Here is a 27,953-nt window from a genome sequence, read left to right as displayed (position 1 = left end):
ATCGGTCGCACGAATATTTGTATATTGACAACAGTTGCCTAGCAACTGTTCAAAGTAACTGTAGCAGTGCAACTCTCTCGAGCAAAAGCTAACATGGAAGACTACTAACAAACAGACACAGTCACACGCTATGAGACCAGCTAATCAAGAAGCCCAGATCAACAGAGTGTTTGATTTGTTCAAAGAGTGGGATAAGGGAGATGAAGCCACACGAAAGAAAATCCTTAATTGTTTTATCCAGCAAAACAAAAACAAAACTGGACCTGAACTGGAAATGCAGTTCGCTGAAGGGGCCAGTTTGATGTTGGCTCGTATCAGTGCATGGCTCCGTCTTTCGTATCCTTTAATGATTGATAGCTTTTTCCAACGATATGTCTCACACATGCACAGCACCAGTTCAAACATACGCGCGCAATGCACATACCTATACTCATACGTTAAGCACACAGACACACACGCCTTGACATCGTAGAAAGGGCAAAGCAAACGCAAACCCACATTTTCCAAATCCAATGGACTAATGTCACAGTAAATATTTGTAAAACGGCAATCTTTCGGAAGATTGCTTACTCTTTTACTTGTTTCAGTCATTTGACCGTGGCCATGCTGCAGCACCGCTTTTAGTCGAGCAAATCGACCCCAGGACTTATTCTTTGTAAGCCTAGTACTTATTCTATCGGTCTCTTTTGCCGAACCGCTATGTTACAGGGATGTAAACACACCAGCATCGGTTGTCAAGCGATGTTGGGGGGACAAACACAGACACACAAACATACACATGCACACACACACACACACACACACACACACACACACACATATATATATATATATATATATATATATATATATATATATATATATATATATATATATATATATATATATATATATATATACGACGAGCTTCTTTCAGTTTCCGTCTACCAAATCCACTCACAAGGCTTTGGACGGCCCGAGGCTATAGTAGAAGACACTTGCCCAAGGTGCCACGCAGTGGGACTGGACCTGGAACCATGTGGTTCGTAAGCAATCTACTTACCACACAGCCACTCCTACGCCTATAAACATTCCCCAAATCCTTCGTTTGAATTTCCCCAGAGTAAAATCTGTATACTATATGTACATAATCGCGTGTACATATATCAAGCAGACACACGCACGCACGTACGCACGCACGCCTCTCATAGTTTTTGAAAATCGATTCGTGTGAATTATCCAAAACTTCTCTCCCAACTTCCGAAAAAAAAATCACAACAAATTCCGACATAGTCCGAATCTACGCCATGTGAAGGGTATCTGTAGAAAATTTCATTAAAAACTATCCATGTTTTGGAAAGTGATGAGGAAACAAAATCGAGACGATGTGGGGACACACTCGTGCAGGTATGTCCAGTAAACCTTTGTAAAACATTCCAAACATTTTATCCCGAATAAACTGTGTATGATGTGTGTACACAATCGAGTGTGTATTGTGTATATGGTACGTATACGCACGCACGCACGCACACACACTAACACACGTACACACACACAGATATACACCCAAACATATGCAGGCACACATCAACAAACAAGTGTATTAGTTTGATGCTAGGGAAAGTGAGGAATTCTTTTACGTTTCGAGCCTATGCTCTTCAACAGAAAGGAATAAGAGAAAATATACAGAGAGAGAATTTAAAAAAACCCCAAAAACTTGTGGATTTAGCGATCAAGCATGGCGACTGGTTGGGATAAAAAGGTTTGACAGGAGAGGTAAGGTGGAGGAGGAAGGATTTGCAATTGGGCGTGCTGGAAAAAAGAACAAAAGGAGAGAGAAAGGCAAAGTAATGACGTGCGCACACACACACACTCACACACATATATATATTTTATCATTATTAATAAATCATAGGATAGCAAAAAAAATTTAAGAAATTTTATCTACTACCAGTGGTCTAGCGAAAGGAAAGAATTAGTAAATAGACTATGTATTTTATTCATTTAAAATACAGAGATGCCTATAATAGGACATCTAACCAGCTAGAAAGAGCAGCCAAAAACTCTATACCACAATTAGGGATAATTTCGAAAGGGAATGAATAATGACATACATACATACATACACACACACGCACGCATACACGCACGCAATCACGCCCGATTTTGGTCAGACTCCGCCCTGAAGTTGAATTTTAGAAGGTGAGCTGGCGCTTCAGCTAGAGGAAATTGAGGCAAACCAGAGTGTTTCTACAAACATAGTAAAAAGCCATCAAGAGATTTCTCCTAATGATCCATGAACAGGTTGTCCAATAACTCGTATTTTACCTAAGAAATACCATTTGATGGAAGCTTATAAGTAAAGCTTGCGGTTCTTAGTTTAGTAAATACGTTGAACTTTTGTTTAACAAAACTCAATGCATTTGGTGAATGGTTTCCACCGATGCGTGAAGACTGTACTCTTAAAGGTTAAAAGTCCTCGTGTACTTACTGTCATCTCATTGGGGGAAGAAAAAAAATAAGGTAAGGTCATATGATAAAGATCTGCTCTGATCATTTACGTAATAGTACTCATATAGAAAACAAAGACTTTATCAAGGGGAATAACTTCTATTAGAAGAGGATTAACTTGTTAGAAGTTATTTCCCTTGCTTCATGGATTCAAGGAGAATAGCCTGAATCTAAACATTCTTTTCTATTCTAGGCACAAGGCCCGAAATTTGGGAGGAGGGGGGGGGGCAGTCGATTAGATAGACCAGTACGCAACTGGTACTTAATTTATCAACCCTGAAAACATGAAAGACGAAGTCGATGTCGGCGGAATTTGAACTCAGAACGTAAAGACAGACGAAATACCGCTAAGAATTTCGCCCGGCGTGCTAACGTTTCTGCCACCTCGCCACCTTCCTGAATCTAAATATTTATTTCTTTAATACCCATAGAGGGGACAAAAAAGGCCAGACAAAGAGATTAAGTCGATTACATCAACCCCAGTGCGTAACTAGTACTTATTTAATCGACTGCTAAAGGATGAAAGGCAAAGTCGACCTCGGCGGTCGAGGTTTGAACTCAGAAGGTAGCGGCAGACGAAATAAGCATTTCGCCCAGCGTGCTAATGTTTCTGCCAGCGCACCGCCTTCTTGAATCTAAATATTAACGTAACTATTCATTCTTAATTCATTCTGGCGGACTCGATCGTGAATATCTGTTCACTGTTGATTTTCGTCAATGGAAAGCACATATTCCGTTATCTTAAGTTCTCTTTTTCTAAATATGTATGTATGTGTGTGTGTGTGTGCATGCATACACACACACACACATACATGCATGCGTACGTACGTACGTACGTACGTACGTACGTACGTACTGGAGTTGTTTCATTCAATCAAAATCCTTCAAGGCAGTGCCCCAGTACGGCTACAGTCCAGTGACTGAAACAAGTAAACAAAACACATGCATGCGCGCGCGCGCACACACACACACATATCCACTCACACAATATACTCAGATATGTCTTGTTGCTTATGCTCATATATCATTTATATCCATCATATGTATGACATTGAATTTCCTTAGTTCACCTCAGATACATGTTTGGGACAGCACTCTCAGAACAGCTGGACAGTATCAATATATTTTTATCAGCCTCCTGTGGGTAAGAAGCATGTTTGTTATTTACTATCATGTTTGTGTGTATGCAAGTATAAGAACATTCTTGAAAGAAAGAAGGGAGAGAAGTAGTGTCTTCAGTTATCTCCTTCCTCTCTATGCCAATCCGTTCTGAGATCAAGCCCCTTCCTGCTTAATTGCTGGCTTTATGCATAAATTAGAACTTATCATTATTGTGTGTTATGGCAGGGATTGGCGGAATCAGTAAAGCATGTTTGTGCATATGTATGTGTGAATGTGTGTGTGTGTGAGTGTGCATTTGTATGTGAAGTTGAGTGAATGCATTTATGTGTGTGCTGTTGTATGTTTGTGTCTTTATGTATGTTTATATATACACATAATGTCACGAGTTGATTCAGACATTGGTGCAACGGTTACCTCTTTTCCAATGCAGATGTATTTTTTGAGTTGGGTGACCATGTAGAGACTCACTTGATGGTGATGATGATGTTGTTGATGATGATGATGATTTCAGCTGAGATCAAAATGCTTTGTGGTATCACATCTTATGTTCTGAGTTCAAGTACCAACTACCATTCTTCCAGGATCAATTTACCCCGTTAACCTGTTTGTTTCACATTTCAGGCCTTGTGGCCATATTAAGGATTATCATTATTACTGTGATTATTGTTGCAGGCATCAGTATATGACTGAATTCATTGAAATTGGTGGAATTTTCACTTTGATTGCAGTCCTTCGTTTATTCCAACTGTCAAATAATCACAAAACCAAGGCTATGATCTGCTTACAGAGTATCTCCAATGCTGGTCGCAAATACAAAGAATTAATTTGTGAAAGTTACGGTGAGTTCATAGTCCAAATATATATATGGCTGTGTGGCTAAGAAATTTGCTTCCAAACCTCATGGTTTCCGGTTCAGCTCCACTGTGCATCATCTTGGGCAAGTTTCTTCTAGTATAGCTCCTGGCCAACAAAAGCTCTGTGATTGAATTTCGTAGAAGGAGACTGAAAGAATCCCATCATGTTTATATATATATATATATATATATATATATATATATATATATACCTTCCTATCTATCTCTCTCTCTCTCTCTCTCTCTATATATATATATATATATATATATCTACCTATCTATCTATCATGCTCAAGGTGCCATGCAGGATAACTGAACATATGGTTAGGAAGATAACTTCTGAACTGCAAGACCATGGTTGTAACAGTAACGGGAGTGGTAGTCAATAGTAGTCATAGTGATAGTGAGGATAAAGAGAGTAGTGATGGTGGTGGTGGTGGTGGTGATGTAATGTGAATGTTGTGGCGATGGTGATAATGATTATGGTGGTGGTGGTGGTGGTGGCAGTGATGATGTAATAAGAATATCGGAAGTGATGGTAGTGGTGGTATTGGTGGTGATGGTAGTGAACATTGGTAGTGATTGTTGTGGTGTGATGATGATGCTGGTGATGATGATGGTGATGTTTACCATTTCCTGATTGTCCAACAGCAGATCCTTCCTAGCACACCTTCTTGGATTGCTGTAGTTTTTAGAACAACTTTCAAACGATGGAATGTTCTTAAGTGATTGGCGTCATCAATAACTGCAACCACCAAGTACAATGACAACAACAATGACCAACACCGCCACCACCACCACCACTATCACCATGCCATCATCATCATTGTCATCATCATCATCATCATCATCATCATCATCATCATCATCATCATCATCATCATCAACATCATTATCATCACTGTCTTCTTCATGATCATCATTGTCATCATCATCATCATCACTATCATCACTTCCCCCTCCTCCCCCTCTTCCTCCTCCTCCTCCTCCTCCTCCTCCTCCTCATCATCATCATCATCATCATCATCATCATCATCATGAAATTTTGCAAATCGTTCCTAAATTACACAAAATAAAGTTTATTTTTAATTTGAAATTAATATGTTGATGTTAGACTATGAAATTGTATACCCATATTAAAGCCTGTGAAATTTTCCTCATTTTGATATACATCTTAGTTCACAATTTACAACTTGAATGTATAAAAAATGCCGTTTTAACATTAGTATACTAGTGTTCTTAAATTAAATGGCACCACTGTATATAAATACTCACACACACAAACAAAAAGTAAGACACAATACTGACTTGGTAGAATATTTTGGTTGCAATTGAAATATTGTGCCCTTGCTAGTAAGTAATATTCATGTTCCAGTTGCCAGGAATATATTTGGTATGTAAATTTGTCTATCTAATAGCATTACACCGCTAAACTTTGTGGATATTTAGGCAATACATTTGTAGATAATTCATGGGTTGGATTTGGTGCTGATCAAAGAGCAATAACTCTTGAAATATGTATATACACCCATTACCTGTTTTTATTATCTTCAATTGCATTATTTACATAAATGTATTTGTACACAAAGCATCAAAACTTAGAATGTTGGCTCTGAATTCTATAGAAAATCTATAGTTTATCACTTAAAAAGTTATATATATATATATATATATATATATACATACACACGCAAATGTCGAATGATGAATACGAGCACTCAACATTGCATTGATGGATACGATTTATTCATTTGTGAATTAAGGCTACCATTGGTTTCATGTTAATAGTAGGAAAATATCCTAGTGTCTTAGCAATTTTTCAAACTGATCACATGTCATTATATATATATATCGTAACATATAATTGCCAACCAAGTGTTGTGTCCTATACAGGACAGTGTTACTGGCATTTATAGCCCCAGGAAGACATCTCTTCCAGCTGGCTAACAACACACATTCTGTGTCCGATTAGTATTAGCTGGAAGAGATATCTTCCTGAGGCTATAAACGCTAGTAACACTGTCCCGTATAGGACGCCACACTTGGTTAGCAATTATACGTTGCGATTCCATATTGCTACTGTTTACATCTCACTCAGAGATTTGATATAGCTTATTTCTCCTTTTTCGAGATCAGCGAATGTGTGGGTGTGTGTCTGTGTGATCACATAAATGTTTACATTCCACATGGCCTTGTATGATGGCATCCAAGCCAGACAGCAATGTTATATTTATAATGTAGATGATATGTCCCATGGCTCTGCACTTGTGGAAACTAGTGAAATAAAAAAGAATTAAACAGGTAAGGGATGATGACAGGAGGAGCATTCATCATCATCATCATCATCATCGTTTAACGTCCACTTTCCATGCTAGCATGGGTTGGACGATTTGACTGAGGACTGGTGAACCAGATGGCTACACCAGGCTCCAATCTGATTTGGCAGAGTTTCTACAGCTGGATGCCCTTCCTAACGCCAACCACTCAGAGAGTATAGTGGGGGCTTTTACATGCCACCGGTACGGAGGCCAGTCAGGCGGTACTGGCAACGGCCACGCTCAACATGGTGTATTTTACGTGCCACCTGCACAGGAGCCAGTCCAGCGGCACTGGCAACGATCTCGCTCGAATGTCTTTTCACGTGCCAGGAAGGCAACGCTGGGCACAGGTGCCATCACGATTTCGCTTTCTGTCATCAAAATACTGCTTCAGTAAGTCTTCATTGAACTTGTGCCAGCATTGACAAACAAACATAAAATGCACGAATGAACACACAGATGCACACACTCGCACATACACATGCTTGCGTGCGTGCACACACATACATCCTCTAGTCAGACTGAAATCTTTTCATTCATTCTCTCATTGTATTTTATCTTTGATTCAGGACTTGCTGCAATTGCTGAATGCCTGGCAAAGTCGCAAAACTCAGAAACCCAAGAAAGCTGTCAGCAATTGTTGTTGTCATTATTCCAAGCAAACCCTAAATATCAGCTTCAACTCTACAAGACGCTCATTGCTCTACTACCTTGTACCTCTCCTAAGGCTCAACAAATTGCTGTCAACTCCCTGAGGCTGGTACAGGTGTGTGTTTGCTTGACTGTTGTTGTTGTTGTTGTTGTTTTTACTGGTTTTGTTGTAGAGCAGAGGTCGAGTAGAATGGAGTGAATAGGATAAAACTGAGCTAGAGCCTTATGGAGTTGAGTGATCTTATCTGAGTGGTGTAAGATGAGATGCAGCAGTTTACTCAATGGAATGGAGCAGTAGCATATCTAGAATGTGTGTTACCTGGGATGCCCTCTGAAATTGTTTCCAACCACCACCACCACCACCATCACCACCACCACTACCACCACTCCCTATACAGGCTTATACAGCAAACTCCAAAGTGCATCCCCTATAAAGGTATCACCCAGGCTGCATCCCCTTGGTTCCCACCCGTATCTATGCTACTGGAGTGCAGTGAGACTTGAGTAAGATAGAACGAATAGGGGAGAAGTGAGGTAAGATGAAATTGAGTAATATGAAGGGCTTATTTTTTACGCCTAGTACTTATTCTGTCAGTCTCTTATGTTGAACTGTAAAGTTATGGGGAATGTAAACACGCCAACACCGGTTGTCAAACAGTGATGGGGGACAGACACAGACACAAAGACACACGCACATAGATATATACATATACATACATATATATATATATATATATATATATATATATATATATATATATATATATATATATATATATATATATATACATGTATGTATATATATATTTGTATATATATGTATATATGATTGGGCTTCTTTCACATTCTGTCTACCAAATTCACTCACGAGGCTTTGGATAGCCCAAGGCTTATAGTAGAAGGCACTTGCCCAAGGTGCCATGCAGTGCGACTGAACCCAGAACCATGTGGTTGGGAAGCCAATTTCTTACCACACAGCCACGCCTGTGGTCACCAACTATTTAATCACTGTTTGCTGCCAAAGAGTAGGTCAGTAAATTGCAGTAAGTGATTTCTCTCATACTCGAGCTCCTCCACTCATGCAGTGCTAAAGGTCACTTTACTATACTCCTTACACTCATCATTTGAGTATGAGTGAATGTTTCAGCTATGTTTCATTCTCATTCTACAGCCTGCTATAAAAACTACCCTTCCCTCGCTAGTGGAACCCTTGCTGACCCTGTTGAAGACATTACACTTGGAGGTACAGTATGAAGGTAAGTTAGGGCCAACATTCTTATTTTTTTCTTTCATTAACCCTTAATTGTTCTCCCCCCCCCTCTGTAATCCCCCACAAATATGTTCAGAAATTCAGAAATAATACCATCAAGTTCTTTCCTGATACAAGAGTTGTTGATGTTGTTAAGGTCAGCTGTGATCGAAGAAACCAATGATCAAAGTTGTTCCAGCCATGACCATTCCAACATTTTTCTAAGTGCTGGAAACATAGAAAAACTTACATTATCCATTGTAGCCTTTATTTTAAGATGATAGGGTTTGATTTGAGGAGTATATGACTTATTTTTTGCAGTTATGTCTACAGAGCGTATATCTGGTTGCTTGGCCTGCAAAGACATAGCAACCACATCTCCCTTAAATCACAACCTACACCTTACCATCTTAATAAGGAAAGAAAAATTACTTCATTTAGTTCCAGATACACTATGACTAAAAAAGAAGACATTACTAGAATATATGAAAAAGAAACAAAAAGAACTAAAAAATTGCTAGTATTTACTCCATATATATATTGCTAGTATTTACTCCATATATATATTGCTAGTATTTACTCCATATAACAGTGGTTCTCAAAGTGGGCAGTATTGCTCCCTCTGGGGGTGGTGGAAAGTTCCAAGGGGGTGTTGAAGAAAAGTGGGGTAATAATGGGGGAGCAATTCATGTAAAAAGTGGGGTGATAATGGGGTCGCGATTCATGTAAAAACAACAAAACGATGGGTTCATTAGGTTAAGTTTTATTTGTGAAATACGGTTGCCTTGAATTTGCTTCAGAAAGAGGTCTATGTTTGTGATGGTTAGTTTGGATGGTAGTGCTAGGAATGTGACCTGGGTGTCAAGGGGGCAGCAGCCCTTAAATGTGTGTGAACCACTTATATATAACAGTCAGTTTTGTCTTTAAATTTTTGTATTTGGTTAAAAAAAATTATTTCTAATCTTCTTTCTCTTCAGTCACAAATTATATTAAAGAATTAATAGGCTCCAAGCTTACCGATCAGATTCTTACAGGTCTTATCAATCTTTTGGGTCCAGAAACTAGGTGGCTGGCTATACCAGATTCTGTCATAGGTAAGCTGACTGTGAGCATGTTACCATTATTTTGTAATATTTACTTGCCTTCAGTTTCTGTTGATCAAGCACAGAAGGATCTGACAGATTTGCGTAGTGGAGCGTGATTATAATCAGTTCAATTGCACTTGTTATCAACTTTGAAATATTGGTTTCTAATACAGACATAGAGTCAAACATTTTCAACGGGATGGGTGCTGAAAAGTCAGGAACTTTTCAGCACCTCCTCATATATGTACACATACATATATATATATATATATATATAAGTTTCGAAAAGAACAACAACAGACGAGGACAGGTGGTGTAAACAACAAAAGGATGTATTAGTTTAACGCTCGGGAATAGAGAAAGTCTTTAACGTTTCGAGCTATGCTCTTCAACAGAAAGAATAAGGAGAAAAACAAGGAGAAAAAAAATTTGAATGTTGTGGTCAGCGATCTATCATGGCGACTGCTGGACAGAAAGTTCACACAGGAGAGCTAAGAAAAAGGGGAGATATGCATTTGTATACACACACTTGCACACACACACACACATGATGAGCTTTCTTTCAGTCTCTGACTATCAAATCTACTCACGAGGCTTTGGCTGAGTTGGCGCTATAGTAGAAGACATTTGCGCCAAGTACCACTCTATGGAATTGAATCCAGAACTAAGTGGTTGAGAAGCAAACGTCATAACCACACAGCCATACCTGTGCCTATTTACTTAACTAATTATTAGAACTATTGTTCAGTTTACTAATTATGTTTACTAATGAATGTATACAAGTTTTATTCGTTTTGTTTGTTAGTGGACTACACCCTAGTGGAAGGTATGGTCCACTATATTGATCCCCTGTATTTGACTTGGTACTTTATTTTATCAATATCAGAAGAAGAAAAGTTGAAGTTGACCTAAATATGCTTTCAGTTGAGAACTAGGATTAAATCATTCAGTGCATTTTGTCTGACACTTTATCTGTTCTGCTAATCCACCGCAAAAAAAAAAAAAAAAGAAAAGAAAAGAAAAACTTTGGCAGGTTTTGAACTCCAAATCATCATCATCATCATCTTTTAACATCCACTTTTTCATGCTTGCATGGGTCAGACAGAATTCCTTGAAGCAGATTTTGTACAACCAGATGCTCTTCCTGTTGCCAACCCTCATCTGTTTCCAAATAAGGTAATATTTCTCCATGACCAGACATGTTTTTCATGGAAGACCAGACGCAAACAGTTTTGCTCGACTGGCAAAGATGTTCATTTACAATCATCATATGATGTGCACAAACACACACACACACACATATACATCTGTACATAAGCATAAAGATATATATATATATATATATATATATATATATATATACACATACATACACACACACATATATATACACACATACATATACGAGAGGGTGCTGAAAAGTTCCTGGCTTTGAGCAAAAGAAAATGCAGGAGGATCAGTTAATTATGATTTTATCCAAAATATTCCCCTCTCAGATTCACACAATTTTTGCAGTGATCCTCCAGTTTTTCTAAGCCCTGTAAAAGAACTTGGAAGGTTGAGCCTCCAACCCACTCCTACGTATATGTACATATATATATATATATATATATATATATATATATATATATATATATATATATATATATATATATATACATATATATATATATATATATATATATATATATATATATATATATATATATATATATATATATATATATATATATATATATCTGTAAAAATATGTGACACTTATTCAACAGATTTTTTCACAGGAATTTTCAATGGCCGGATAAATGAAGAGATGTTGGCGTGGGCTCCCACCCTGGCATCCGAAACTCGGAGTTTTATCATGGCTACCAAATAAGTGTCACATATTTTTACAGATAAATTCCTCTATTTACATAATATCGAAGTCTCTTTCTTTCTTTTGTTGTCCTTCGTATCAATATATATATATATATATATATATATATATATATATATATATATATGCATATGTAAAGTAAGGCATGACTAATTCTAATCAATGTAAATAAATAAGCATTACATTTGACAGACAAATCTAAACGCTAAAGGGTTAATATTTTGTTTTGTTTTTGTTACTTTAGAATGAAATATCTATTTTCATTATTGTCCCTAATATATTTTGGAATTATTGCTTTGTTGGCTCCCTATCCATGACATCTCCTCGTAAAAAAATCAAAGGAAGGAAGCACTGGAGTATTTTCCTGTTACATTTCTCAATCCCATGATAACATTTGTTCTCAGTGTTTAAAATTAACAAAGCTTTTGAAAATTATGAAAGTACATCCTACAGTTTACAGTTAGGAACCTCACCACATTATATGAGTTACTGATGGCATTGTAGACCAGATCATTGAGAATTAGCTATTTAATTTTAATAAGAGTCACACTGGAAAGACAAAAGTAGGACAAAACTAGTTGACTCATTGGTGAGGAGGCCCAACCCACTATATTTTCCCCCATGAACTTGGCTTTCTATGAAGCCATGAAAGCACTTGATAACTGAATTGAATTGAGCCAATTCTAAGTAAAGGATTGATAGGGAAAAAAAGAAGCGAGAGAAGGAGCATGAAAGAGTGATGAGGAGAAAGATAACATTGTGTAATGATATTAAAATTTGTTTTCTCTTTGGTTAGTAAATGTCATTTCCTATTTGCTTGTCTGTCTGTTCCCTTCAAACTTTACTTTTGTGATCTGGTCATCAATGGTTTCAAATGGCTTATTTTCCTTTCAAATTTTACTTTTGTGACCTAGACATCAATGTTTTGAATCTGACCTATTTTCCCTTCAAACTTTACTTTTGTGACCTGGACCTATTTTGCAACCTGACCTATTTTCCCTTTAAACTTTACTTTTGTGACCAGGATACGAATGTTTTGAATTTGACTTATTTTCCCTCCAAACTTTACTTTCGTGACCTGACCTATTTTCCCTTCAAACTTTACTTTTGTGACTTGGACATGAATGTTTTGAATCTAACCTATTTTCCTTTTAAACTTTACTTTTGTGACCTGACCTATTTTCCCTTCAAACTTTACTTTTGTGACCTGGATATGAATGTTTTGAATCTGACTTATTTTCTTTTCAAACTTTACTTAGATTTGGACATGAATGTTTTGAATCTGACCTATTTTCCCTTCAAACCTTACTTTTGTGACCTAGACATCAATGTTTTGAATCTGACCTATTTTCCCTTCAAACTTTACCTGAACATGAACGTTTTGAATCTGACCTACTTTCCCTTTAAACTTTACTTTTGTGACCTGGACCTATTTTGTGACCTGACTTATTTTCCCTTCAAACTTTACTTTTGTGACCTGGACATGAACATTTTGAATCTGACTTATTTTCCCTTTAAACTTTACTTTTGTGACTTGACCTATTTTCCCTTTAAACTTTACTTTTGTGACTTGACCTATTTTCCCTTTAGACTTTACTTTTGTGACTTGACCTATTTTCCCTTTAAACTTTACTTTTGTGACTTGACCTATTTTCCCTTTAAACTTTACTTTTGTGACCTAGGCATCAATGTTTTGAATTTGACCTATTTTCCCTTCAAACTTTACTTTTGTGACCTGGACATGAATGTTTTGAAACTGACCTATTTTCTATTACATTTCAGACACATTCAGCACTGAGTTGCTGAAGCAGAAATATTGTTATAACAAATATTCTGTTCAATACCACAGATTTGCTTGTTAGTTGCTTGACCTTAACCACTTGAGTATGTCCTTTAGTGGCTGACAGTATGTGCATCTCTCATCATAAGCAGGAGTAGCAGGGGAGCACCATAGCCATGTGTTGAGAGGGATTCTTTGGGGTTTGAATAAATGTAACAAGTGTAAAGTTTGAAGGGAATATTAGCCATTGGTTATACTTTCTAGGGGTCAGCAAATAGGAAATAACTGTTGCTATCCTAGGACGAAAATCGTGTTACACAGTGTTTGAGGAGAGCCACCTAGTGGTAAAGAGTGAGAAATAACATAAGTTTGGAGAAGGTTTCCTATATTGACGTGGTAAAAATGTCAGATTTGATGTGGTGGTGGTGGTGGTCATGGTGTGTGGAAGACTAATTAAAAGATTGCTAGATCAAGTGATTAAGAAATATCAGTCCATCAATAATAGTCAAACCTTCTTCAAATCACTACCTGCTGATGAGGTAAGCAATTTGAGGGAAGTTTGCCTGTTATTTCTAGCAGGTTGAGCAACTGCAAGGACGCATGTTCTGGTGGTAGCGGTGGTAATGGTAATAGTCATAGTGATGTGGTTGCTTTAAGTTGCTGCAGTGATGGTGGTGGTGGTAGTGATAACTGGTGGTATTGATGTTCATTATTTTAAACGTTGAGGTTGTAGTTGCAAAATCCAAGTTTGTCCACGATAAAATAACGTTTCTTTTGTAGATCCGATGAAGTCGAGTCTGTCAGTAACGACGCCTTCCCATATCCACATCCAACAGGCAGCAGCTGCTAAAGCTATAGGGTAAGGACTTCCTTGCTTTAGGGGTCTTATTTAACAACAACAACAATGACAGCAATATAAACAATATAGGCGTAAGAGTCGCTGTGTGGTAAGTAGCTTGCTTACCAACCACATAGTTCCGGGTTCAGTCCCACTGCGTAGCACCTTGGGCAAGTGTCTTCTACTATAGTCTCAGGCTAACCAAAGCCCTGTGAGTGGATTTGGTAGACGGAAACTGAAAGAAGCCCGTCGTATATATGTATATATATATATATATATATATATATATATATATATATATATATATATATATATGTATGTGTCTGTGTTTGTGTGTCTGTGTTTATCTCCCCAACATCGCTTGACAACTGATGCTGGTGTGTTTACGTCCCCGTAACTTAGCGGTTCGGCAAAAGAGACCGATAGAATAAGTACTAGGCTTACAAAAGAATAAGTCCTGGGGTTGATTTGCTCTACTAAAGGTGGTGCTCCAGCATGGCCACAGTCAAATGACTGAAACAAGTAAAAGTGCAAAAGTGTAATAACACAAGTAACAATAATAACACAAACAACATAAATCAATGGTTGCTTGATCTTCTCCAAAATTGGACTTGTACCATCTAGAAGGATAGAAGGCACATCTAAATGGTCACTCGACCTGCTGGAAATTACAGCCAAATCTTCTTCAAAAACGTACTCTACCATCTTGAAGAAACGAAGGATAATCTAAGTCACTGGTTCTCAACCAGGGTCCAAATGGCCCTTGAGGGTCTATATGAGATTTTGTTAAAATTTATCTAATAAATTAGTTATATTTTCACAATACACAAAATATTTTAATAATTATTTTAATACAATTCCTAATAATATTTAATTATAAAAATATAACTGGAATTTTTTAACATCGAATGGCTTGGAGGGTCTGATAGAGTGAAACTGGAATCAAATGGACCCACAGGTAAAAAATGATTGAGAAACACTGTAGAATATAAAGCAAGACATGACAGAGTTGGCTAGTATTTACACTGGACAATATGTCGGCATTATAAAATCAAAACCACTGACAAATGGTATAAACACCATCCTGAAGCTGTGACTGAGGGAGAAAATGTGTCGGTTCTCTGGGACTTCCCTGTACATACCGATAAAACTATAAAAGCTAATAAACCGGATATTATTATAAAAGATCAGACAAAAAAGATGCGTTTATTAATTGACATGAGTATTCCTTGTGATTACAATATAGAGGCGAAAGAATTTGACAAGATCAGTAAATATAAAGACTTGCTAATAGAAATTGAAACAATGTGGCATCTCAAGGCGACTACTGTACCAGTGATTGTAGGATCTCTAGGAATGATAAAAAAAGGTACTGAATCCTATTTGAAAATGATACCAGGCTTACCATCCCTACAGGAAGTGCAAAAAATTGTGTTAACTGGAATGACTCATGTTCTGAGAAGAACATTATTGCTGTGAAAACAACATCCATTCATGAATTTATTTATTTATTAATTTTTTAAAAATACATATTTTACTTGTGAATTTGTGTGTGTAAACTGGGAATGCATACAACGAGCTTCTCTGCCCTAGGTGTACGGAAAACACTCGGCGAGAAATGGAAAAAAGTTTGAAGAAAGAAGAAAAAAAAAAACAACATAATAATAATAATTATAAAAATAACAAGAGTACTCAGAGAGCGCAAACCTCCACCAAAGCAACACCAATGACCTCTCAACAATTATCCAGAGATGATTTTTAAAATGAGAATATCTGAAATACACTCAACTGCTCTCACAAACGAGAATACTAAAAATGAACTCTCAGAAATTAAGTAAAAACACTGGAAAAATTATCAAAAATCCTTGTCCAGTACCAGTTCTATCCCAACATCTAATAAGTTCGTGCCAGTCACAAGGCCAGACATCCCTGAAAGTTTCATCCGAATCCATCCAGTGGTTCTTGAAATATCTTGTCCACGGACAAACAAACAAACATGACTGAAAACAATACCCTTGCCTTTGCTAAGGTGAAGGTAATAATAATGTATGATAAAAAAATATTCAGACAGATTCATAACAGAAACTCCAGGACTTACAAGTATATATAACATACAGAAAATAGCACTACCAGGCAGTGTGCATATCCTGCGTAAAACACTTTCAATACAGTAAAAATAAGAGCATCACAACAAACCACAGCACATACCCAAGACACACAGTGCTGCGCTCGGTAGTGAAGTGAAAGCACGTTATAAAAATAAGATTACTGAAGAATAATAATAATCCTTTCTACTAAAGGCACAAGGCCAGAAATTTGGGTGAAGGGGACTAGTCAATTACATTGACCCCAGTGCTTCACTGGTACCTAATTTATAGACTCCGAAAGAATAAAAGCAAAATTGACCTCAGTGGAATTTGAACCCAGAACATGAAGACAGATGAAATACTGCTAAGCATTTTGTCTGGCGTGCTAATGATTCTACCAGCTTGCTGCCTTATCATCATTATTATTATTATTATTATTATTATTATTATTATTATTATTATTATTATTATTATTATTATTATTATTATTATTATTATTATTATTATTATTATTATTATTATTATGATGATGATGATGATAATGATGATGATGATGATGATGATGATGATGATGATATGGATCTTATTGTACACAATGCTCCTCAGGTGCACTACAACTCATCAGAAAAGGTAAACAAAGGCGGCGAGCTGGCAAAATCGTTAGTACACTGGGCGAAATGCTTAGCGGCATTTCGTCTGCCGTTACGTTCTGAGTTCAAATTCTGCCGAGGTCGACGCACTGGGGTCGATGTAATCGACTTAATCCCTCTGTCTGTCCTTGTTTGTCCCCTCTATGTTTAGCCCCTTGTAGGCAATAAAGAAATAAGAAAAGGTAAACAAAAGTGCATATGAAATACATAGGATAATGCACACACTCACCCAGGAAAGTGAACAGCGAATGAGTCATAAGAAAAAAACAGAACTTCCTAACCACACAACCAAGCGTGTGCTTATACTCTCTTTTACACTTTTACTTGTTTCAGTCATTTGACTGCAGCCATGCTGGAGCACCGCCTTTAGTCGAGCAAATCAACCCCGGGACTTATTCTTTGTAAGCCCAGTACTTACTCTATCAGTCTCTTTTGCCAAACTGCTAAGTGACGGGGACAAAAACACACCAGCATCAGTGGTCAAGCAATGCTAGGGGGACAAACACAGACACACACACATACATATATATATACATATATACGACGGGCTTCTTTCAGTTTCCGTCTACCAAATCCACTCACAAGGCTTTGGTCGGCCCGGGCTATAGTAGAAGACACTTGCCCAAGATGCTACGCAGTGGAACTGAACCTGGAACCATGTGGTTGGCAAGCAAGCTACTTATCACACAGCCAATTAATCGGTCCCCCAATTTAACACCACCACTTGACTCTTAGGTAACTGTATTGAAGTTCATGCTGTTGTAAGCATTTGGGCCACGTTTTAACTCGAGGTCATCTTCTTCCCTTTACTCCTCCAGTGCTGAAGGCCTGGTAAGTTTTATGATCCTTATCCTTTGTCTTCTGGCTAAAACATTAAAAGTAAAATAAAACCATACACATGTTCTTTAACTTTGTCTAACTAAGAAGAAATTGTCTGCTTTTAATGGTAAATTCACCACCAGAGGCAAACCACTTGTTTGAAGATCATTAAATATTTTGAGAAATGACACATTATGATGCTGTTGAATCATAGGCCATTACTCAAATTACTCAAACTCTGTAATTCTCTGTGTTCATGCCCATATATGGGCATGGACTTTTTAAGTCTTTAAGAGAAAGAAAATACATGGCACAGACACACACACATACACACATACACATATGCACTCACATACATTTATCTAAGCTATATACGTAAATATACATACACAAATATTCCTCACATATATGTCATATACATAAACACTCAAATATAATTACACACACACACACACACACACACACACACACACACACACACACAAGCCAATGATGATACCTTTACTCAACCTGCTTGAGATAACAGCCCAATCACCCCCAAACCACACTCTAACCATCTTTGGAAAAAAGGAAACATTAAGTAATGTTGTCCTATGTGTGTGCTGTGCCTAGGAAAAAGACAAGATGGTCATTGTTGGAATACTTTTGATCATAGGTTTACATGATCAAGGCTGGCTTGGGGTTAAACAACATGAATGACACAGACACACAATCACACATATAGTCATTATACTATACAGTTACACACACACACACACACACACACACACACACACGCATCTGTCAATTTGCTCACCTTTACGCTCACCTTTTATACCCGATCCTTTAATTACAGAATTGTGGTGGAAGATAATGAAGAGGTTGCAAAAAAATTGATTCAAGTAAGTACTTAAGATATGCATCATCATCAGTTATTATCACCGCCGCTACCACCACCACCTCCGCCACCACCACCTCCGCCACCACCACCACTAACAATAACAACAATGACATTGTTATCACTGTTAAGGTCATTGTCATCTTCAATAACTTTACTGCCACCTCCACTGCCACTACTCCAACCTCCACTGCTACTACTCCAACCTCCACTGCCACTACTCCAACCTCCACTGCCACTACTCCAACCTCCTCTGCCATAGTCATTGTCATCTTCATAGTCATCATCATCACCATCATCATCATTATCATCATCATTGCCATCCTCACTGTCACCACCACCACCACCACCAACAACAACACCAACAACAATAATCTTCAGTACCACTATTGCTAACACCATCAATACCATCAGCACTGTCACTGCTAATACTATTGTCGTTGTTGTCATCACCAACCTCCACCTCCTCCTCCTCCTCCTCCTCCTCCTCCTCCTCCTCCTCCTCCTCATCATCATCATCATCATCATCATCATCATCACCAACACCATCTGTAAATATCACCTGCAACAACAGGGCTGTCATTCAAGGCTGCCTACAGTTGCCATCAGACCAGCAAGGGAGCATCTATGTAGTAACAGGACCTGCTAGAAATAGATGCCAAGTTGCCCTCAACTCATACATTACTGTGTTGTGAAAGAAAAAGAGCCTTTGGGTAATGCAGACCTACATATCATTAAACTAAAAAAGGTTGGTCATGGTTGGGACGCCTCAAAGGTTGACCTGCGGCTAAACAATATAATAACAGAGATTACATGATGAGCCTGTAAGGAAACTTTTACATGGTTGCCTGATCTTTAAGAAATAGCAGACAAATCTGTCACAAATCACACTCTACCTTCTTAATAACTCTCTACTAAAGCCTAAAATTTTGGGGGAGGTGACTAGTTGATTACATTGACCTCAGAGCTCAGCTGGTACTTATTTTATGGACCTTAAAAGGAGGAAAAGCGAAGTTGATCATAGCAACATTTGAACTTAAAATTGTAAACCTAGAAAACATCCACTTTGCAAGGCGGCGAGCTGGCAGAAGCGTTAGCACGCCAGGCGAAATGCTTAGCGGTATTTCATCTGCCGCTACGTTCTGAGTTCAAATACCGCTGAGGTCGACTTTGCCTTTCACTCTTTCGGGGGTCGATAGAATAAGTACCAGTTATGCACTGAGGTCGATGTAATCGACTTAATTTCAATAGTCTAATTACTTAATTCTATCTCTTTGTATACCTTGTGTTGGTACCACAATAAAATGTACCCTGCTAGCCAAGGTGCATGAGGGAACATGCTGGGTTTCACATTATTAGACAGAAGTGCTTCTGTGACCACATGATCACACACACACACACACACACACACACACACACACACACACACACACACACATATGCATAAACATACAAGCAGACATATGGCTTTCTGTAATTTTTGTCTACATTATTCCCTTACAAGGTTATTGGTTGACTCTAAGTTATAGTAGAACACTCTTACCCAAGGTCCACTACAGTAGCACCAAACCTTAAAATGCATAGCTTGAAGTGAACTTCTTAATCATACAGCCATTCCTGCACCATATATACATACAATAATGGTATCAAATTTTAGCACAGGTCCAGCAGTTTTGAAGAGGAGGGAGAAACCAGTTATATCAACCCCCAATGTTTGACCGGGACTTACTTTATCAACCCTGAAAAGATGAAAGACTAATTAACCTTGGTGGGATTTTAACCCAGAACATGAAAACAGATGAAATGTTTAGTAGCATTTCTTCCTGGAGTGATAACTATTCTGCCAGCTCGCTGCTGCTGCTGCGTCAGAGCTCATATTGCACTGTAGTTCCAATATCTATACCATCAGGCATTATCAGTCGTGATTCCCGCGATTGTTTTGAATTCAAATTTATTTATGTCTGTTTATCGGCTACTTTCTCATTCTCATTCATTTGTGACTTTATTTTTTGCCCTCATGGCTCCTCAGAGAATTCATAGTAAAAGTGTTAAGCATCATGCTATAATGCTGGACGTACAGAACTGGGAATGGTTATTATTGGTTTAGCCTAGAGACAAGTAAATTCAGCCAAGCCTAGCCTAGAGACAAGTTACTTTGACTTAAGTCAGCATCGCTGTCATCATCGTCGTCATTTAGCATTTGTACTCCATGCAAGCATGGGTTAGACAGTTTGGCTGGAACTGGTAAGCCAAAGAGCTGTTCCAATCTCCAGTCTGGTTTGGCTTGGTTTCTACAGCTGGATAACCCTCCTAGCACCAACCACTCCAAGAGTGTAGAGGGTATCTTTTACATATCACTAGCACGGGTGCCTTTAACATGTCACCGACACAGGTGCCATTTACATGTCTCCGGCACAAGTGCCTTTTATGTGTCAAAGGCAGAGATACCTTTTATGTGTCACTAGCACGCTAGCATGGGTGCCTTTTACATGTTAGCAACACTGGCCACGACTATGATCTCACTTGGCTTGACATGTCTTCACAAGCACAGCAAATCACCAAAGGTCCTGATAACTTGTCATCACCTCTGTGAGACTCAATGGCCATGCCTTTCATGTCTTTCTCCACACTTAGAGATCAGCACTTTAAAATAGTTATAGAAAAAGAATTATTTCATGGAAACATGTTTGAATGTTAATTATTGTATTTGAAATAATTAAAAATTTAACAGCCAAACACCTGATTGATGTTCCTCTTTCTTCTTCTAAGTTAGAAGTAATACCAAAGCTACTGAACGGAATTAGTAACCCAGGCAGTGCAGAATGTCAAAGACATTGCTCATTAGCACTTCAGGTATGATAAGTCTTTCACCTTTAACCTCTTACCATTCATATTAAGCTGTCAAATGTAATACTTATTTATTCACATTGTTATGTGTTATCATGCGTTATCTTGTACCATCAAGATTTCAATGATATGATTGTTTATTTTTAGTATGACATTAAGGGTAGGTGTGAGAGGCTGAATCTGGCCAGTTTGAACATAAAAAAAGATTGATTATTTTGGCCGGGTAGGGTCAGTTTAAATGGTATAGGGTTAATTCTAAGTTTGCAATTTAATCAAATTAACAAAACATTTGCCTGGTCTACTAAGCACCAACTTTGCCACATAACCATACTGTATCTTTAGTGAAAGGCACCAAGACCATCTTTTATCTTTTACTTGTTTCAGTCATTGGACTGCAGCCATGCTGGGGCACTGCCTTGAAGGGCTTAGCTAAACAAATCAATCCCAGTATTTATTTGGTACTTATTCTATTATCTGAGTTTTCTGAACTGCTAAGTTACATGAATGTAAACAAACCAACAGTGCTACTGGCTGTCAAGTGGTGGTGGACACAAATACAAACACTAAATGCATACATACTTATGCATAAGCATGTACATACATATATATGCACACACACATACATACATACAAACATACATACAAACATACATATCGTTTGTAAAAGACAAATCCGAAAGAAGACATTAATGATGATGATGAGGATGATGATGATGATGATGATGATGATATATATATATATATATATATATATATATATATGCATACATATATACAGGGTGCAATGGGTAAATTGTTGCCATTTTATAGTTTTAATTTTGTGCATGCACGTTGTCTGTTTTCGATTTTGTCAGCTATGCGGTATAGTAGGGTCAGTTGGGCACTGTCTGTGAAAAAAACAGCATCATGACACAATTCAATCTGCCAGAAATTTGGAAACAACATGCTGTACTGCTTGGCATTCATGCTGGAAGCTCCAATGTAACTATTTCAAAGTGTTTGGATGTCAATCTGAAGATGGTGCAATTTGAGGACATGTACTGAGAGTGATAAAAATCAAACATCCAACCAACATTATGGTGTCTGAAGTGATCACTAGTTTTGGAATGATTCATCTTCTCACATGGCCTCAGACTCAACACAGAGGCCTATTTCAATTGTCTGGAGGAGATAGTGTTGTCCTGGGTCAATAGGGTGGCTGTTGGAAGACCCTATGTCTGAACACAGGATTCGGCACCATGCCACACAAGCAGGAGAACCCAGTTATGGCTGTCAGACAATTTCTGTGACCACATCACCCCTAACCAAAGACTATGGTTGAAAATACTCATCCAAAGTATATGGTGGATTTTGAACCACATATCTATGCCTGTACTCTGCATCACCCATTGGTTCTTTTCACTTTTTCCTAATTCCAACTCCCTTCCCCTTTGCCTCCCCATATCCCTAAGCTTCTGATCTTCTTAGACGGTTTCTCCTATTGCCCCTTCTCTTTATTGTTGACACCACCTCTTTCATTTTGATCATTTTGTCATTTGCTTGATTGGAGTCAAAGCATCAGACACTTTCTGCTTGCCTGCCTGCCTGCCTGCCTGTCTTTCTGTCTGCCTGCTTGCCTGCCTGCCTGTCTGTCTGTCTGTTTGTCTGTCTGTCTGCCTGTCTGTCTGTCTGTCTGTCTGTCTGTCTCTCTCTCTCTCTCTCTCTCTCTCTCTCTCTCTCTCTCTCTCTCCCCTCCTTTCTAGCTCTCTCTTCTTCACTCTCAGTCGAATAGTAAGGAAAGTGACAGAAACATTATATTCTACATCCTTCGCAGCAACTGAACTTAAGCTCCTTCTCAGACTCTAACTCTCCTATACACTCTAAACACATATACAGTAATTTAGTAATTTACTACTAATAAATTAATTATATTTAGTTACACTTTCTTGAGAAATGTGTCATGATACCATGAATGTTAGCATTATAAGTTTTAAGATTTCTGCAGCAAGCAGGCAGAATTGTTAGCATGCCAGACAAAATGCTTAGCAGTAAGTATTCCTTGCAGCTTTTCACATCCTAAGTTTAAATTCTGCCAAGGTCAACTTTGCCCTTCATCCTTTCAGGGTTGATAAAATAAGTACCAGTCAAATACAGGTGATTAGTCTTCTCTTTTAAAATGTTTTAAGTCTCTGATAGCTTAGCTTTGAATTATAAATACTTCTGTCTTCAGCTCATGGAATCTTGTTTTGAATCATAGTCATCTGTATACTAGAATCAGTATTACCTGCTGCATTGTCAGACAATGATACTTATCTCCTGAAGTACTGGTACATCTGTGAAGGCATGCTTTATATTCTACAGGTGCTAAGAGTCGACACCCTGAGATTAGGTGGTCTATAGTTTCAATCTCATTGTTACAGAATCGACATTTTAGGTCAGCTCCATTTTTTATCACATTGGCTTGGTAGTTCTGGGTTAATAAGCTTTGGTCTTGAGCAGCTATCTTCACTCTCTGCTTTTAGCCCTGAGCTTCATAACTATTGATGCATGTGTTTCTGGTCGACATCAGCTTGTTTGCTACGAGCCACATACTTGCCATGCAGAGGTTTCTGTTCCCATCTGCTAGCTAATTTTTCATGTGCTTTTGTCTTTGCAATTAATTTTCTTTTCTTTGCAGCAGCAGTTGGTGTAGGCAGAATCGTTAGCATACCAGGCAGAATGTTTTGTGGCATTTTGTCCATCTTTGCATTCTGGGTTCAAATTCCACCGAGGTTGGAGTTTGCCTTTCATCCTTTTGGGGTTGATAAATTAAGTACCAGTAAAACACTGGGGCTGATGTAATCGACTAGCCCCCCCCCCCCACCTTCCCCAAAATTTCAGGCTTTGTACCTTTAATAGAAAGGATTATTATCATTTAAGGCAGCAAGCTGGTAGAATCATTAGCAAGCTGAGCAAAATGCCTAGCGGCATTTCATCTGTTTTTACATTCTCAATTCAAATTCCGCTGAGGTTGGACTTTGCCTTTCATCCTTTCAGGGCTGATAAATTAAGTACCAGTAAAACACTGGGGTCTATGTAATTGACTAGTCTCCTCTCCCACAAAATTTCAGGTCTTGTGCTTTTAGTAGAGAAGATTATTATTATTATTATTATTATTATTATTATTATTATTATTATTATTATTATTATTATTATTATTATTACCATCGTCATCATTTTAGGCCTTGTGACTTTAGTAAAAAAAAATTATCATCTACAATCCCAGGTATTTCAGTTTAGAGTCATGCATGCCCATGTCTATTAAATGTTCATTCGTCTTCAGATTAGGGAAATATTTATTTCTATTTCTAGCACTTTGCCAAGACATTTCCAGAACAAGCAGTAAAGATCAAAGATGTCCTTGGAGATGAACTTTACAATGTTCTAATGGTATGTTGCTCTAGTTTTTTTGGGTTTTTTTTACCGTGAGTTAATTTGAAATTTTTATTTCGTTTCACAAGAACAAATGACTTTCTTCTGTGACTTTAATGGACCCCATTTTTTTGAAAAATTACTTAGATTACAGATGGTTGGCCTTTACCATGTGGTTTAAGATAATTATGTGTGTAACGGCTACTCTGTCTCAGATGTTGGATCAGTATTGCATTGTTGGACTCAAATGAATGTCATCAAAAGCCATTCTGTCCAATCGAACATAGAAAGGTGTACACAAAACTAATAAATTTTTCATGATGTGCAGCTGAAGCAGTATTATATTAAAATAGCAAACTGAATATCATATTTAATTCAGACACATCATAGAAAGCCAAATTAACTACGGTATTTGTCCAGAGATAATATCTCTTATGGACATACTGAATTAACCCTTTAGCATTCAGGTTTCTTTGTCCAGTATATTGCTTGTTTGTTCACATCAATTTGAATTAATCATGCATTATCTTGTAGTTTCAAGATTTCATTGGTGTGTTTGTATATTTATAGAATGACATTGTGGGGTAGGTGTGAAAGGTTGGATCTGGCCAGATTTAACATAAAACATGTAGAATATTTTGGCTGGATACGGCCGGATTAAATTCTAAAAGGTTAAATAACATAAAACTACATCAGTAGCAATCGTGATGGGGATCATACAGGTAGATTTCTGCCCTTTTGGGTTTTGTCAAAGCAACTAGTTAATTCTATATATTCCAAACTATATCATATTAGTTACTATAGTTACATATGTATTAACCAGTTTTTATAGTAACAGCTACAATGTACTTACTATGTAAAATTTTTTCATCTTTTTGTAACTTTCAGTCATCCCCTAACATTCTCTACCAGAATCTCTGTGTTAGTCAAGTGGATACATTAGAGAATATCAGAGGCAATACACATTTAAGTGAGTATATCTTACAATAGTTAATTTGATATATTTAGTGAAGGCAAAACCCTTAGAAAGGCAGAAAAAGCCAGTGCTGGACTAAATGTTTTGTGGTATTTAGTTACGTCCCTTTACACTTTGTCTTCTGCAATGAAGTAAGAAATAGAAAACTCTCCAAGAATGAAAACTCTTTGTCACACTGGGGTATAAATATACAAAGCCCAATATACCCATCATGACTACCTGTCTGATAAGGGTACACCAGGCACATGCATCACAGCTACATGTGTGCAACATGATATCATATCAAGATACACAGTGCATGACCTTGCAGGTGGGGCCCAGTTAGAATTTTCTTCAGGTTGAGTAGCCCAGCCCACTCAACAGGTCCCTGAACAAGGGTTGTTTAAGGATGATGAAAAAACACACCCATGTTTCCAGAGGTGAATTATTCAAACCCCAAAGAATTCCTCTCAACACATGGCTATGATGCTCCTGTTCATGATCAGAGATGCACATATTGTCAGCCTCTAATGGACATGCTCAACTGGTTAAGGTCAAGCAACTGACAAGCAAATCTGTGGTATTGAGCAGAATATTTGCTGTAACCCATCTTTTACACCAAGACAAAACATGTACATGATAACACTTTCAATCAGTTAAGATCAGAAGCCATGAGAACCAGGGGTAAAATATACGAAGCCCATTATACCCATCATGACTACCCGTCTGATAAGGGTACACCAGGCACATGCATCACAATCATATGTGTGCGACATAGTGATCTCATATCAAGATAAACAGCGCATGACCTTGCAGGTGGGGCCCAGTTAGAATTTTCTTCAGGTTAAGTAGCCCATCCCGCTCAAAAGGTCCCTGAATAAGGTTTGTTTAAGGATGTTGAGCAAAACACCAATGTTTCCTATGGTGAATTATCCAAACCCCAAAGAATTCCTCCCAACAAATGGCTATGATGCTCCCCCACTACTTCTGCTCATGATCAGAGATGCACACATCGTCAGCCACCAAGGGACATGCTCAACTGGTTAAGGTCAAGCAACTGACAAGCAGATCTGTGGTATTGAACAGAATATTTGCTGTAGCCCATCTTTTACACCAAGACAAAACATGTACATGATAACACTTCCAATTAATTAAGATCAGAAGCCATGAGAGCCAGTGCCTGGTACTGCATCCGAGCATTTATTATTATTATTATTATTATTATTATTATTATTATTTTCTGCTGAGGTTGACTTTGCCTTCGATCCTTTCGGGGTTGATAGATTAAGTACCAGTTGAGTACTGGAGTCAATGTGAATGACTGTCCCCCTCCACAGAAAATCCAGGTCTTGTGCCTATAGTAGAAAGGATTATTATTATTATTATTATTATTATTATTATTATTATTATTATTATTAAGGCGGTGAGCTGGCAGAATCATTAGCACACTGGGCAATATGCTTAGCGGCATCTCATCTGCCCTTATGTTTTGAGTGCAAATTCCGCCGAGGTCAGCTTTGCTTTTCATCCTTCCGGGGTCAATAAATTAAGTAAATCACTGGCATCAATGTAATCAACTAGTCTCCTCTCCACCAAAATTTCAGGCCTTGTGCCTTTAGTAGAAAGGATTATTATTATTATAATTATTAAGGTAGCAAGCTGGCAGAATCATTAGCATGTCAGATGAAATGCTTTCTTCTGGTATTTTATGTTTTGAGTTCAAATCCTGTAGATGTGAACATTGCCTTTCTTCCCCATAGCATTGACAAAATAAGTACCAGTTGTACACTGGGGTTAATGTAATTGACTTTCTGCTTCCCCTCAAATTTGTTGGCCTTCTGCCAAAATTAGAAAGAATCATTATTTGTATTATTTAAAAAAAATTTTCTTTCTTTCTTTTTTTTTTTTCTCTAGTGGAAAGCAAGAGAAAAGAACCATGAAGACTGGTACAGAAGAACAGCAGAAAAAAACAGGCATGAGAAAATAAACTAAAATAAAATTCAGAAAAAAATTTTTTATTTATTTTTTCTAATCGCTTGTGCTGTCTAAATGGTAATGTTCTGAGAAA

At 37.7% G+C, this 27,953-nt stretch overlaps 1 protein-coding gene across 3 annotated transcripts; it reads left to right on the top strand.

Annotated features, from left to right (window-relative positions):
* Positions 1-26: 26 nt before the first annotated feature.
* LOC106874429 (armadillo-like helical domain containing protein 1) lies at positions 27-27,896 on the top strand. Of its 3 annotated transcripts, XM_014922159.3 has the most exons (12): positions 27-336; positions 3,566-3,634; positions 4,285-4,451; positions 7,354-7,550; positions 8,607-8,691; positions 9,662-9,778; positions 14,203-14,281; positions 18,652-18,697; positions 21,463-21,546; positions 24,871-24,948; positions 25,819-25,900; positions 27,800-27,896. In XM_014922159.3, the coding sequence occupies exons 1-12, from the start codon at positions 131-133 to the stop codon at positions 27,823-27,825; spliced, it is 1,236 nt and encodes a 411-aa protein (XP_014777645.1). In that variant the 5' UTR covers positions 27-130; the 3' UTR covers positions 27,826-27,896. The 3 variants fall into 3 exon arrangements, with proteins under 3 accessions (XP_014777645.1, XP_014777647.1, XP_014777646.1); XM_014922161.3 differs by lacking the exon at positions 9,662-9,778 and having other exon boundaries at positions 45-336; XM_014922160.3 differs by lacking the exon at positions 21,463-21,546 and having other exon boundaries at positions 45-336.
* The last annotated feature ends 57 nt before the right edge of the window (positions 27,897-27,953 follow it).

The sequence above is a fragment of the Octopus bimaculoides genome, chromosome 8 (genome assembly GCF_046866305.1).
Source record: "Octopus bimaculoides isolate indiv1 chromosome 8, ASM4686630v1, whole genome shotgun sequence".
NCBI lineage: Eukaryota > Metazoa > Mollusca > Cephalopoda > Octopoda > Octopodidae > Octopus > Octopus bimaculoides.
The sequence above is the reverse complement of the archived record's forward strand: the minus strand, read 5'-3'. Positions and strand labels throughout refer to the sequence as shown.

What these genes read in the sequence shown, in the direction of transcription:
- LOC106874429 (XM_014922159.3), top strand. Translation starts at nt 131, where the DNA reads ATGAGACCAGCTAATCAAGAAGCCCAGATCAACAGAGTGTTTGATTTG. An exon ending in AACTTTACAATGTTCTAATG is followed by an intron (nt 24,949 to 25,818) that starts GTATGTTGCTCT and finishes TGTAACTTTCAG; the next exon opens with TCATCCCCTAACATTCTCTA. An exon ending in CAGAGGCAATACACATTTAA is followed by an intron (nt 25,901 to 27,799) that starts GTGAGTATATCT and finishes TTTTTTCTCTAG; the next exon opens with TGGAAAGCAAGAGAAAAGAA.